At 32.9% G+C, this 13449-nt stretch overlaps 1 protein-coding gene across 1 annotated transcript; it reads right to left on the reverse strand.

Moving 5' to 3' along the window:
* Nucleotides 1–68: 68 nt before the first annotated feature.
* Nucleotides 69–1493, reverse strand: LOC143178202 (uncharacterized). The gene is made up of 2 exons (XM_076376733.1): nt 712–1493; nt 69–625 (listed from the first exon to the last, which is right to left on the reverse strand). The coding sequence occupies exons 1-2, from the start codon at nt 1021–1023 to the stop codon at nt 350–352; spliced, it is 588 nt and encodes a 195-aa protein (XP_076232848.1). The 5' UTR covers nt 1024–1493; the 3' UTR covers nt 69–349.
* Between the last annotated feature and the right edge of the window lie 11956 nt (nt 1494–13449).

Genomic DNA, 13449 nt, shown 5'->3' on the forward strand with positions numbered 1-13449 from the left:
CAAATAAAAATCTTCATACAGTTTAACTGAAAAAGATTACAAATATTACACAAAGTTTAATTTTATGATATTTGAATTCTGTTTTTTATTTGATGTTACAGTAATAATAATCATTGATATGAATATGTATAAAAAAGCATAAATACAATGTACATAGTATATACGTGTAAAACAGCTTAAGATTGGATAATACATATATTATAATAATTATACCAGTGCAAATCCATTTATTTTAATGAAAGTGGAATAAATAATTGAATTGTGACCTATATAAGAAGGCATGCAATCCTGAATGCATTGCTCTTGAACAAAGAGATCAGTTTGTGAATCTTAAAATACAAAAACAACTTTATCTCAACATGGAAAATCCTTTTTTTGTAAAACGAAAGGGTCTGCACTCAATGTAATGTATGCTAGTTTCCGAAGGATTGCATATAGATGTCTCATTGTTTTCTTTGTCCCATGCATGTTTGGGTGATTCAATGCCAAAAGGACTATAGAGTTTTGTGGGTGTTCTTCCCAAAAGGTGACGTGTACGAGTTTGTGGAGTTTGCATCTTACAACCACTATTTGGCGATTGCTGTTCTTCTAGCCTCTGACGCCTACGTGTAGAACTTTTAAATTTCTAAATAAAGAAAACAAAATATTGTATACAAGACTAGAACTATTATTGCATTGTTAGCAATTGTTCAGATTTCTTTAAAGCTTAACCTGTGAAATGGTTCCAAATGTTGTGCGTACAGAAGTTATAGTTTTGGATAATTTTTCTGCTCCACACCGCAAAGCACGCCTAGAATCTGCTGACATATTTCCAAGTGTTAAATTATTCCAACTTCGATCGCTGCCTGTCTGTTTTTCTTTCACTGTTTTCTCTTTACACATATTATAGGACTTTTCCTTCTCAAAACGATCTTGAAGTCGACGTCTCAGATTCTTCGAATTTTTTGTAGTCTCCGGTGAATTTTTGACACTCAGAACATCTCGGTGAAATGTGAAAGAAACACTACGTGAATCCGGTCGCATAATTCTTAATTTCGTTTGCAGAAGTTCTTTTTTTCAATTACACACGATCTTATTGCAATCCTTAAACGTATCACTTCAATAAATAAGAGCAAATAAAATTAAAAGTAAAGTCAATAAACTATACAAAAACCGAGAAATTCACTCTTCATATCTTAAGAGTACGTTAGAAAAAGCGTCGTTGCCAACCGCCAATGCGCCATTGTTTTGAAAACAAGAATGGCTGCAGTGGATTATTTTCATGCAAAATATGCACTATTACACAAACGCACGGTAACGGCCGTTACAACTTAGTGTTTTCAATTAACTATTTTTGTAAATAATTAAATGTATTCCTCTAAAATACGTTTTATCCGCCGTTGATTTTGTATAAAGAATGTATAAATAACGACATGTAATGGTATGTAATACCATTGACTAAGTATACGACTAGACTTAGTATCCAATGTATTTTTCTGTCCCAGCCAAATGGGGCTTCAGAGCCCCGTTGCTATTTTCGTATCACTCTCAACGTTATCGATTCAGTCTGAAAATTATGTTTTTTCGCCAATATTTCAAACGTAAATTACTTTAGATCTTAAGATTACTTACAGAAAATAGATTATACAATTTATTTTATTAATAAATTTCCATAACTAAGTAAGTGTTTGCTTCTAGAAATTTTTGCCACATGAATGATGTAAACATAACTGAGATAATTATACTTTTTATAAAAATATTAGTATAAATGAGAAAAAAACGGTGGAAATAACATTTGCATTTTTGTACGAAAAAAGTTGTATAGTAATTCCAAGCATTGCATATATTTAAACAATTTCCTTAAACATATTTAATACAGTTATCTTTTTATTACAAGATTGATTTTAGCTTCTGGCACATTAAATTAATGAAATTGATTGTAAAAAAAATATAATATTTCCTATTATCTATTTAAATGTTACACGAAACATAAAGAATTCAGATATTCTGTTGAAATAAAATATGCTCATTTAATACTTATAGCTTAACCTGAAAAATGCAACGTTATATTTAAACAAATAGAAGTGACCATTAAGATTTTGAAGGGCTATTGCTATTTCTGTTTTAGAACTAACGTATTTAGAACCCTCGGTGCATGTCGTTCAAGAGGTTCGACTTAATTTCCAATGATCTGAGTTCAGGGTCATAAAAAACGGTTCTCTTCGTCCGATTTTAGGAGAGCTTTCATGAAGAAGCAAAATATTGCGACCAAAAAAGTCTAATTTTTACTAAATGGATGCAAATCGGACGTTGAAGAAAGAAGATAAATAAGCATGAACTACTCCTTTCCAAAATAAGTGGTATGTAATATGTATGAGTTCAAGTTACCGCCATAGTTGTCATGGCAAACCTATAAGTGCCAGATATTATTTTATATACTTACAAATTTTTTCTGTAATCTTTGCAATATGTAAAAATAAAAAACACGCGACCTACTCGGAATAGCTAAATGAGTATGGATATTAATTTCGTATGCAGTCCTTTGACTTGTTTAAGGGTTTCTGTGTTCGAGGAAAGGAACACCCCTAAGACGAAGATAACGCTCTCTAAGACGAAGATAGCACTAGGTCTTAAATAATCGAATGTGTGAACTTCTACATTCCTTATTCGATATTGACGCAAGTACCACCAATCGATTCCTTATGTTTTTTCAATGAAAATGATACGAAATACGATACAATTTGAACGATTTCTGAAGAAATTATATGGAAAAAAAGATTTGTAAAATTTTAAGCTAACTTCGTCAAAAAAGATCCGGGTTACATATTGTTTGGTGTCATTTTAAACGGGAAAACAAAAGAAATTCATCTCTGTTACTCTCGTAAGAATGCAACACCAAATAACAAAGCATATTTTATGGCAAAGTCATAAATCTTCGGCTGTGAGGTTCTAAATCCACTTGCCAATCCTGCCGCTTGACATCGACGGGCCAGACATCCTGAAGCATCCTTGGACCTGGAGTCATTAGTGTAAACATTCACTACTATTTACTGAAATTCCCTAACTTTTTGTTAAATGTATAGTAATCATGCAGGTAAGGGACCACCTTGCCGATTTTAATAACTTTGAAATATACTGTCAAGGACACAGTTTCGAGTAACGTTTTCCTGTACATGTTATCGCTGCTTAGATTTATTTTCCGAAATATATCCAAAAAAACCTTACTCCTAAATGTAAGTAAGATTTGTTGCTAATACTTCAGAAGCTAAAGTCGAGCGGCGGTTACATGTACAGAAAAGTTATTCAGAATGTTGAGTGAATTTTACAACATATTTCAATTTCATAAAATTCAAAGAAGTAGCGCATTTTCTGCGTAATTAATGATAAGTATGAACGAACGAACCCTTTTTATTCACCCGATAAAAATGATAGCAATCACGGCATAATTCGGATCTTTTTTAATTACTCGTATCATATTATCCAACTCGTATACTTTACGGAATGCAAGGTCGAGTTGAGCCATAATGTAAAACCTCACAAAGCTCAATTCTTTTACCAAAATCTAACGATTGTTTATTTCTTCGATTCCTGCCAGAGACAAATTACGCGTATTTACGAACCCTACACAGGCCCTTTCCCTACTAACACTACGTCAATGATTAGTTCTTCAATTGACTGTTATTCATGAGCAGAGGACACTAAAAACACTTTTGAATTTCTAAGTTGGTACTGCAGTTTGACTGTGGATTGTTGCGTGGCCTTCAGGGATTTTTGACTGGAACCGGGATGAGTTCGTGCCCGTGGAGCGCTAAGGCACTTTGCTCATAAATAAATTAAACAATTTACAACTCAAACTAAACTGTTATATTTAGAACAAGAAAAGACACGTCTGATCTGGTCAAAGGAGTGGGGCGAAGAGAGCGTACCAAAAATGGTTTCTGACTAAATCTAATACATGTTTGTTAATTTTTGGTATCTTAGTAACAAGGAACCAGTTACATAATTATATTATAATTAATAAATTTCAATTCGTTAAAACTATCGTCAGCATTTATCGATTTCTTACTTTCGAGTCTTTTACATCTTGGCATTGGATATAATTCCTTAGAGAAGGGAGAAAAAGGTGAGATTTGAATGTTTAAATAAGTGTTTCTAAAGAGATATTGATTTATTCTTTACTCTGAAATATTCTGTCGAGTAATGTTTATAACTGGTTTCAAGCATATAAACTTATTCCAACTTCACCTTTGACGCCTTCTCTATTACATTCAATTTGAACTTCGCGCTTTGAAGTTAGTGCCACACGTTGTCACACAACAGGATCCCAAAGAGGATTAGATAGAGGCGAAAGTACTATGGTTCACTTTTGCAACGCTATCTACTATTTGAGAAACCGAAGTAAGTATTCGAGTTTTATGAGTTGATTTCCCTTCTTGTATTTTTCTTATGCATGCCGACTGAAACCCACGCGTCCCCGCGTCACCCGTGATCAAACTACTGTGAGCGGTTGATCATCGCAATATTTTTGGTCTTTTATCCTTAAAAGTATACAAAAATGCCAAATATATGTATGTATGTATCTAGAACTTTACACAATAAAGTTTGGGACCAAATTTTTTTTTTCAAGTATGAAATTTCAAATTCAAACTTAGAACTTCATACTTGAAAGAAAAAATTTGGTCTTAAGGGGGCAGACTCCTTGTGTTTTGAGCTGTGTGCGTGCGCTCACACAAGCAAAGAAAGTCATACACGTATACGCGATGAGCGAGAGAGACAAACGGTTTCGCAAATTACGCTTTACGTCTCGATGCTTGCATAAATGAATTTTTCGCGGGTACAGAACCCACGAGTAGCCTTCACTACAGGGTGCTCTGGTCCGTTTAAACTCCAATAAACACTATACGTTGAGAAATTTGTAAAATTACAAACTGTAAGCATGAAACAGACGCTGTTGTAAACTAGCAAGATGGCTGTCGAAGTGACATTTTCGCAAATATCTCACGATTTAATGGTTTTTTCACTCATAGCACACCAGAGCACCCTTCTTTGAATTAACACAATATCGTGGAAATGCGATTTTCCTCAATTTAACACTTCTTAAAGGCGTAAAGCGTAATTTTCGTTGTGCACCCGTTTTGACACAAAAATAGTTCAACGATTTGCCGTTAGAAGCGTTAATGGTATATCTCAATCAATTTGGTCATATTACCATCAGCATCGATAAAAATACAGATCAGTCGGTAAATGTAATCTAGAATTTGACAGCTGAATGGCGTATTCATGGAATACACGAATACAGACGCAAGAAAGGCTTAGTTGCCAAAACGTGTTGAAAGTTTCGTCACGCTGTTGCCACATATACAGGGTGTAACAACAATGTCGCAGTTCCTTAAAAGGGGTGATTTGAAACAACTTTTTCCTTAGCGAAAATGTAAGATGAGGCTTCGTTAACGAGTTATTAACGAAAAACACCGGCCAATGAGAGCGCGAGTTTGCCGCCCGAGCGACCGCGGTAGCGTTGGGTACGCGCTGGGCGCTACGGTTGTACTCCGAACAAGAAAGTCGACATGCGTCGAAGGAAAAGCATTAGTGTGAAAATATTTGCATAACGTATAAACGAAAAAGCAATGCAACAAAAGAAATGAACGGAGAATTGGAGAATTAACGTTGAAGATAGAAACGTTGAAAGTAGTCTGCGTTAGATTTAAAAAATAATAATCATTAATGAATTAAATGCAATTCATCTGTAGTTTGTAAATCTGTGTCACTGGGTCACTGTATCGATACTGGTCATCGACCTCTGGAATGGTTTATGGCAGGGTAGAATTTTTCCAAAGAAGCTCCTTGTACCCCCCACGTAGTTTAAGCACCTCAGACCTTCTTTGTTCGGACACTCCGAGATCATGTCTCCTTCGAAACCAAAGCAATAAAGCCATAAATTACCTAAACGCGTGCCCTAGCATAAACCATTTCGACGGTCGATGACCAGGATCGGTACAGTGACCCAGTGACACAGGTTTACAAACTACAGGTGAAGTTTGTTCTCTTCTTCCTTTATTTTTCGTTGTATTGCTTTTTCGTTTATACGTTATGCGAATAAGAAATTTACATATTCGTGTTTTTACGTTGCACGTATTTTCCTCGATTTTAAGTAATTATTCACTTCAAGTGAATACACAAAAAAAGGACTCGGTATTATTTATTATGTCGCTTTCAGTTTTCATACTAATGCTATTTTCTTCGATGTATGACGACTTTCTTGTTCGGAGTACAACCGTAGCATCTAGCGCGCGTACCCAACGCTACCGCGGTCGCTCGGGCGGCAAACTCGCGCTCTCATTGGCCGGTGTTTTTCGTTAATAACTCGTTAACGAAGCCTCATCTTACATTTTCGCTAAGGAAAAAGTTGTTTCAAATCACCCCCTAAATCACCCCTTTTAAGGAACTGCGACATTTTTGTTACACCCTGTATGTATGTACATATTACAATTCTGCCCATCAGGAAAACTTGAACGAATCCAACTCCAGCCGAGATTTTGATTCTTACTAATAAGGGAACATCGCAAGGTGAAAGTCTCCGATTTTGATGAAACTTTGTAGGATTGTAGAATAGCCGAAAATATTCGACACGTATTTTTTTTTATTGCTTCTAATTCATCTAAAGGGTGTGAAAACCACCCCCAAAGTTGGGGGTGGAAAACATATTTCCTTTAATATCTCCAAAACTAGCGCGTATAGCAAAATGATATAAATGGGGCGATTGTGTATTTTTGAACGACGAATCCACCTATGTAAAAATTTTTTAAAAATATCAATTATTTAAAAAATATATTAAAAAATAGTATATTGTCGTTGTTTTCACTGACAACATGCTGATCGATCGTTTTGCAAATTTGTATGCAAATACTATGAACCAAAACACAAAACACGGCTAAAATAGAATTCTGAATTTTTACGTTATAAACAAAATAGTAACATTCCTAGTTAAACTGCATTTTGTGCGAAATTGGGCCCTGAAACGAGTGGTTTTACGAAAAATATATACCCCTATAATGTTTTTGTCATTATATTATGATACATGTTGTTTATTGTTCACTAAATGTATAAATTATAACATTGCTAATGAATACTCGCAACGTCTTGCACTCGTTGCAAACAGTACGAGAGGTTCAGTGTGAGTGACCCTTGCAGCGATGAAAATGTAGCAAGTAAAGGTGATTTACAAATCATTATTCTTCAATAGTTATTATTTACTATAAACAAACAATTGGAATTGTTCCAGAAGTTATAGTTTAATCTACTAATTTTACACGAAAATATCTTAGTTGAGTGTGAATTAGGCATTCCCTTATAATCTGTAGGTGCCTGGTTCGAATCTCGTGGTAGTTTTTAATTTTTTTTGTTTTCAATTTTTATTTTGAATAATTCTAATTTTTGTATACCTTTTCACAGATTACAATTATACCACTCGTAACATTTTTATTTTTAAATAAAAAAAAATTAAAATAATTTCGTTTGTTTATTTCTTATTTTGGGATATTGAAAGGATTACATTTGAATAAATTAGAAAATATTTCTATATTACGTAATATTATAATTAGTCTTGATTAATGAACATTTATTATAAATGTGAAATTTTGTGTGAATCTCATACGAAAATGTTGTTTCTTAGACCACTTTCATAATTTTGGGCACATATGTATTGTTTCATTCGTGATACTCTTTCTTTGTCGCTCGCACCGTCCTTTTCTATATTCGTATGAAGCAAAATATCGGCTCAAGGCGTATTCAGTAGAGATTTACTGATGCATAAAATTGTAATTGATGTGGCAACAGCGTGACAGAACTTTCCTACGATGCGATTTGGCAATTATACCTTCGCACTTCTCATTTGTAATTCAACAGGATAACGCTAGATGCTGTTGGGAAACTATGTAATCTTACGTTTGACTCATGGACGAGTCACATTCCGATAAGGGTTGTTTCGTCAGTAATAGGAATACTATGTGAAGCTGCAGTAGTTCGAGTAAGTAAGTCAGTGCGCAAATGAAATATATCATTAAATTCTTCACAAATTTTCGTAACGGACTCTTTTTCTTCAGCATTAAGATGCTCAAGTCTAAGATTTTTGTTCAATGTAATTAATCTGTTTTCTTTATTATTTTCCCGATTCTCTGCTAAACTGTAGATATAAGAATATTTAGGAATAGGTTCAATGAGAACTTCAGGGATTGGTATCGTCTGAGTTTTGACTGAAGTATTAAGAATTGTTACGAAGGCTTTATTTCCTTCATGTACTTTCACGATTGCATTAGGCATCACAAGAGAATTATCATCATTTAATTGTTTTGGTGATATTATGCCTTTTTGTATATTTAAAGGATTTATTAATTTAATTGGAACTATAGTTTCTGTGCGAGGATTAAGTCTAATTGTAAAGGCAGAATTTTGTGGTGAATTACGACTTAAGGGTATTGAAAATGGTATAGATGCTAACGAAATAGTACATGTTGCATAATCAATTTTAGCATTATGAGTTTGAAAAAAATCATCTCCCAATAAGCCATCAAATGGGATATTAGTAGTAGTGTTAAGAACTTGAAAACTTCCAAGAATTTGTTTGTTACAGACTTCTAATGTTAATTTTGTTTCTCCAAGAGTTTGAATGGGAGTATTTGGTGCAATGCCATTTAATACAGTTGGATTGTCATTGTTTATTGTAAAATTTGTTATACTACTGGCTTTGACTAAGGACACTACTGCTCCAGTATCAATTAAAAATTTTAAAATTCTATCACTACTGCCTGAACTAGGTGATTCGAATAACACATAAAGTTGATCATTAGAAGTCAATAAAGTTGATGAATTTAGGATAATCTCATTGCATTGAATTCCATTGTGATATCTTCCGCTGTGATTGGAGGATTTGGTAGCTGCTGAGCACTGGGAAAATTTGAAGGTTGAGGCGGTTCGTGTCTAATCTGAGTTGAAAGTGAACTATTTTGAATACTCGAAGTAGGATCAGTTTGATTACGTCTACTAAATGAATTTGTATTTTGATTGTACGTATTTGCAGAATTCGAATTTCGCTGATATGTACGCGATGTAGTCTGATTTTGTTGGTGTTGATTGGTAAAATTAGAATTTTGTCTCGAATTATTAAATTGTCGCGTTCTGCATTCTTCTATAACGTGTCTAAATTTCTTACAATATCGACATTGTTTTTGTTCACGAGTAAAATTAGTTGAATTTGGTTGATTATAATGGATAGATCGAGTAGAAAAAGGTATTCTATTGTTAAAAGACTTATTCTGATTCTTATAGCATTCGTTTGTTCTATGATTTGTTTTAAAACAAATTCTACATTTTGAGATAGGCAACTGATCGTATTTTAAGCGTAGTGCTTTTTCTTCTGTTATTGCCGCTGTAAGACCACAATTGATATTTTCAAAATCACGATACCTCAACATTTGGGATATTTGCGGATGCGAATGGTGAATAAAGCGATTTAATGTCATGTCATTAATCATTGCTAATCGTCCTACTAATGTATTGTCATTTATATTCGATGCATGAATTGATGCAAGAATTCGTGATGATAAATCCTCTAAACGTTGATAAAATTGCGAAACATTTTCATTTCTTTCTTGTCTTATTGAATTCATGTCTTCCATTAACTGATCGAATAATTTTTTATCATGATAGAGACTTAATCAAAGATCAGAGATTTCTGGCCACGTCGTAAGATTACAATGGATGTCAATTTGATCTCTTGCTTTACCAATGATATTTTTTTTTACGAAAACTAATAGAATTTGTTGCTGAGATGGAGTAGCTAGTTCAAATGCAGCATCGACTTGCTTTATAAATTGCCTCAATGTATAAGGATTGCCATCAAATGAAGTTGGTAACAATTTTATTAATAATTGTAAGGAAAATGATTCGGATTGTATCGTATTTGCTTCATCTTGAGACATTTTTCTTAATCGTTTTCTTTCTTTCTATTTATTTAAGGAAAAGGATAGATCTTTCTTGTCAGAAATTAGAATATCTAGATGTCAGTACTTACAGTGACACACGTTTTTCTCCCTTGGAATGATGATTCCCGTTGACGTTGGATTGTTGAGTATGTCAATTGATGATGGAATTGATGATACTTCTCCACACGATGTTCCACGCCAGAAAATAGATACCCTTGGTTGCCAAATTCAGCCGAATTATGGTTTGCCAGCTATGTCTGCGATACTGCTTTCTTCGTTGATTCAACTTTGTCAATTGAAATTGACAATTCACTATCAGTACGGAAGCAGTTTTCCGTCTATACTGAATACGTGAAATGATGAACTATCCCACTTCTGACACCAAATTTTTATGTTGCTAGCTAAACCCCTAACACAATTATTAAAAAAGGATGTAACCTTTAATTGGACGGAACAACAAGAAAATTCATTTTTAAATCTTAAAAACAAATTAGTGAAAAAACCTATTTTACAGTATCCTGATTTTTCAAAGGAATTCGTTTTAACTACCGATGCTTCGAATATCGGAATAGGAGCTGTATTATCGCAAATAACAAACGATCAGGATCTTCCGATTGCTTATTACTCTCGTACTTTGAACAAGTCTGAGCAAAATTACTCTACAACGGAAAAAGAATTACTTGCAATTGTTAATTCTGTTGAACATTTTAGACCATATTTATATGGTAGATCTTTTATCATTTACACGGATCATCGACCACTTCAGTGGTTGTTTAATTGTAAAAATCCATCTTCGAAATTAGTCAGGTGGAGACTTAGACTTGAGGAATATGAATATACCATAAAATATAAACCAGGATGTATCAATTCCAATGCTGATGGTCTTTCTAGACTAATTCCTGAAAATACAGTAAATTTAACTGTTACACAAGATCAAAGTTATCAAGACTTTATTAAATTCCATTATACCAATAATGATATTATATATTACGATACAGAAAATAAACCCCTTGAAAAAATTAGTGATCCAATTGTCTTGTTATGGTCTCAAGATTTAGATGAAGAGAATCCATATTCAGGTCACGTATGTTCTAATTTTGACATTACCAATCTTAAACCAGAGTTGAACGGGTTACAGAAACTTGAAAATAAAAAACAAACCATATATTTGCTGTATCCATTGAATCATTGTTTTGATAAGTTAGAGTATAAGAATCTATTCGATTGTTTTAAAAAATTAAAATCAATTATTAAAGATAAGAGGTTCGTATTAGTACCACCAAGGAAACATAAAAATATAAAGATTGATCGGTTAAACGAGATGCTGAAATTTATTTTCCAACAAAATGAAATCAAACTATTTAACTTTTCTAGAATAATTCTAAAAACGCAAACAGAAATACAGCAAATTCTGAAAGAAAACCATGATAATAAATTGTCAGGACATTATGGTTTTAGCAAGACATACGCAAGAATTAAAGAACGGTATTATTGGCCTTCTATTAAGACAAATATAAAAAACTACATAAAAACTTGTCATTCGTGTCAAATTAATAAAACAAATTTTAGACCAGTAAAACAACCAATGGAAATTACAACTACAGCTAATGAACCATTTGAAAGATTAGCCATTGATATTGTAGGTCCATTGCCACTTACCGAATCTGGTAACAGATTTATTCTTACTATTCAGGATGATTTAACGAGATATTGTTTTGCCAAAGCAGTTCCCAATCATGAGGCATTAACCGTTGCAAAATCTTTCGTAAAATTATTTATGCAGTTTGGAATTCCAAAAACATTTCTTACTGATCAAGGAAGTGACTTTATGTCTGAATTAATAAAAAATTTGAGTAATATGCTTAAAACTAAACACATTAACAGCAGTCCTTATCATCCTCAAACCAACGGTGCATTAGAGCGATATCATTTAACTTTAAAAGATTATTTAAAACATTATATAAAACCTAATCAAACTGACTGGAACGAATACCTTTCATTTGCAATTTTCAGTTATAATACGTCAATTCATAAGTCAACTCAACTTACTCCTTACGAACTTTTGTTTGGTCGAAAAGCTTATTTGCCTTCCTCGATTTTACAAGAACCTCGATTCCATTATACATATGATGATTATATTCGTTCCCTTCAAAATAAATTAAATATTTCATTTAAAATTGTAAAAGAAAATTTGTCTGACTCCAAAAATAAGAGCAAAGAATATTACGATAGAAAAATTAATCCGACGAAATTCAAAATAAATGATCTTGTTTGTGTTTATCAAAAACAAACTAAAACCGGTTTAAACAAAAAATTATCTCCTAATTTTAAAGGTCCATATAAAGTTTTTCGGGTACACCCAAACAGTACTGTTGAAGTTTTAGTAGGAAAGAAAATAATTAAATATCATACGAATCTTTTAAAATTATATGTTTCAGATGATACTGGTAGTTCTGTTAGCAATTCTGTTTCCTAATTTCATAACCAGCAATCCTTATATCAATACACCCCTTTTCCATTCAAGTGGAATATTTTACAACAAAAAGGGGATTGCAAAAATATCCAATTCAGAATTAACTCTTTTAACACATATCAATGTCACTCATCTAAATAAAGAGAGAGACATTCTGCAATTATATTTTACAAAATCACAAAACCTCTGTACTGCAGCATTAAAGAATCCTATTGAACATAATCATGTTAGCTTTCATTGCGACCGTAATCTAAAACTTATTAATGGAGAATTGCAAAACATTGATATGAAATGTGAAATCTTGCAAAATCTATTAGGCCTTTCAAATAAACGTAAACGTCGAGGTCTAATAAATGGTGTTTCGAATATCCTTAACTGGTTGATTGGTACTCCGGATGCAGATGATGCTCAGTATTATACTGACAGTATAAAAATGTTGATAAATGATAACAAACAAACCCAAACTCTCTTAAAATCACAAATTCAGATAATTTCCTCCACTATAAAAAATTTTAATAATTCACTGCAATCTTTAAGAGAAACTGAAGGTACACTAAATAATAATTTGAGATTAATTAACAAATTTACAACGGAAACTAATGGAATACTGACACAATTGTCTATTGAATCAATAATTACTCAGCATATTACACTCTTACTGTCACTCTGCACACGCATATCTGAAGACTACAGTAAATATATTGAAGCAATTAATTTAAGTAGCCATAATATAATCTCACCATTCGTAATACCTCCTAAAATACTTTGTGAAGAACTGAATAATTACAAAGGCGACTTTGATTTACCCATAGTAGCAAATTATAAAAATATGCAGATAATTTATAAATTAATTAGTTTGAAAACAAAAGTTGCTGACGGACTTGTTGTATTTGCTTTAAAGTTTCCCCTTGTAAAAAGAGCTATTTTTGATCTCTTTGAATTAATTCCGCTTCCAATCCAACACCAAAATACATCTACCTTCTCATACATTGAACCTAAACAACCATACTTGCTCTT

The sequence above is a fragment of the Calliopsis andreniformis genome, chromosome 4, assembly GCF_051401765.1.
Source record: "Calliopsis andreniformis isolate RMS-2024a chromosome 4, iyCalAndr_principal, whole genome shotgun sequence".
Taxonomy (NCBI): Eukaryota; Metazoa; Arthropoda; class Insecta; order Hymenoptera; family Andrenidae; genus Calliopsis; species Calliopsis andreniformis.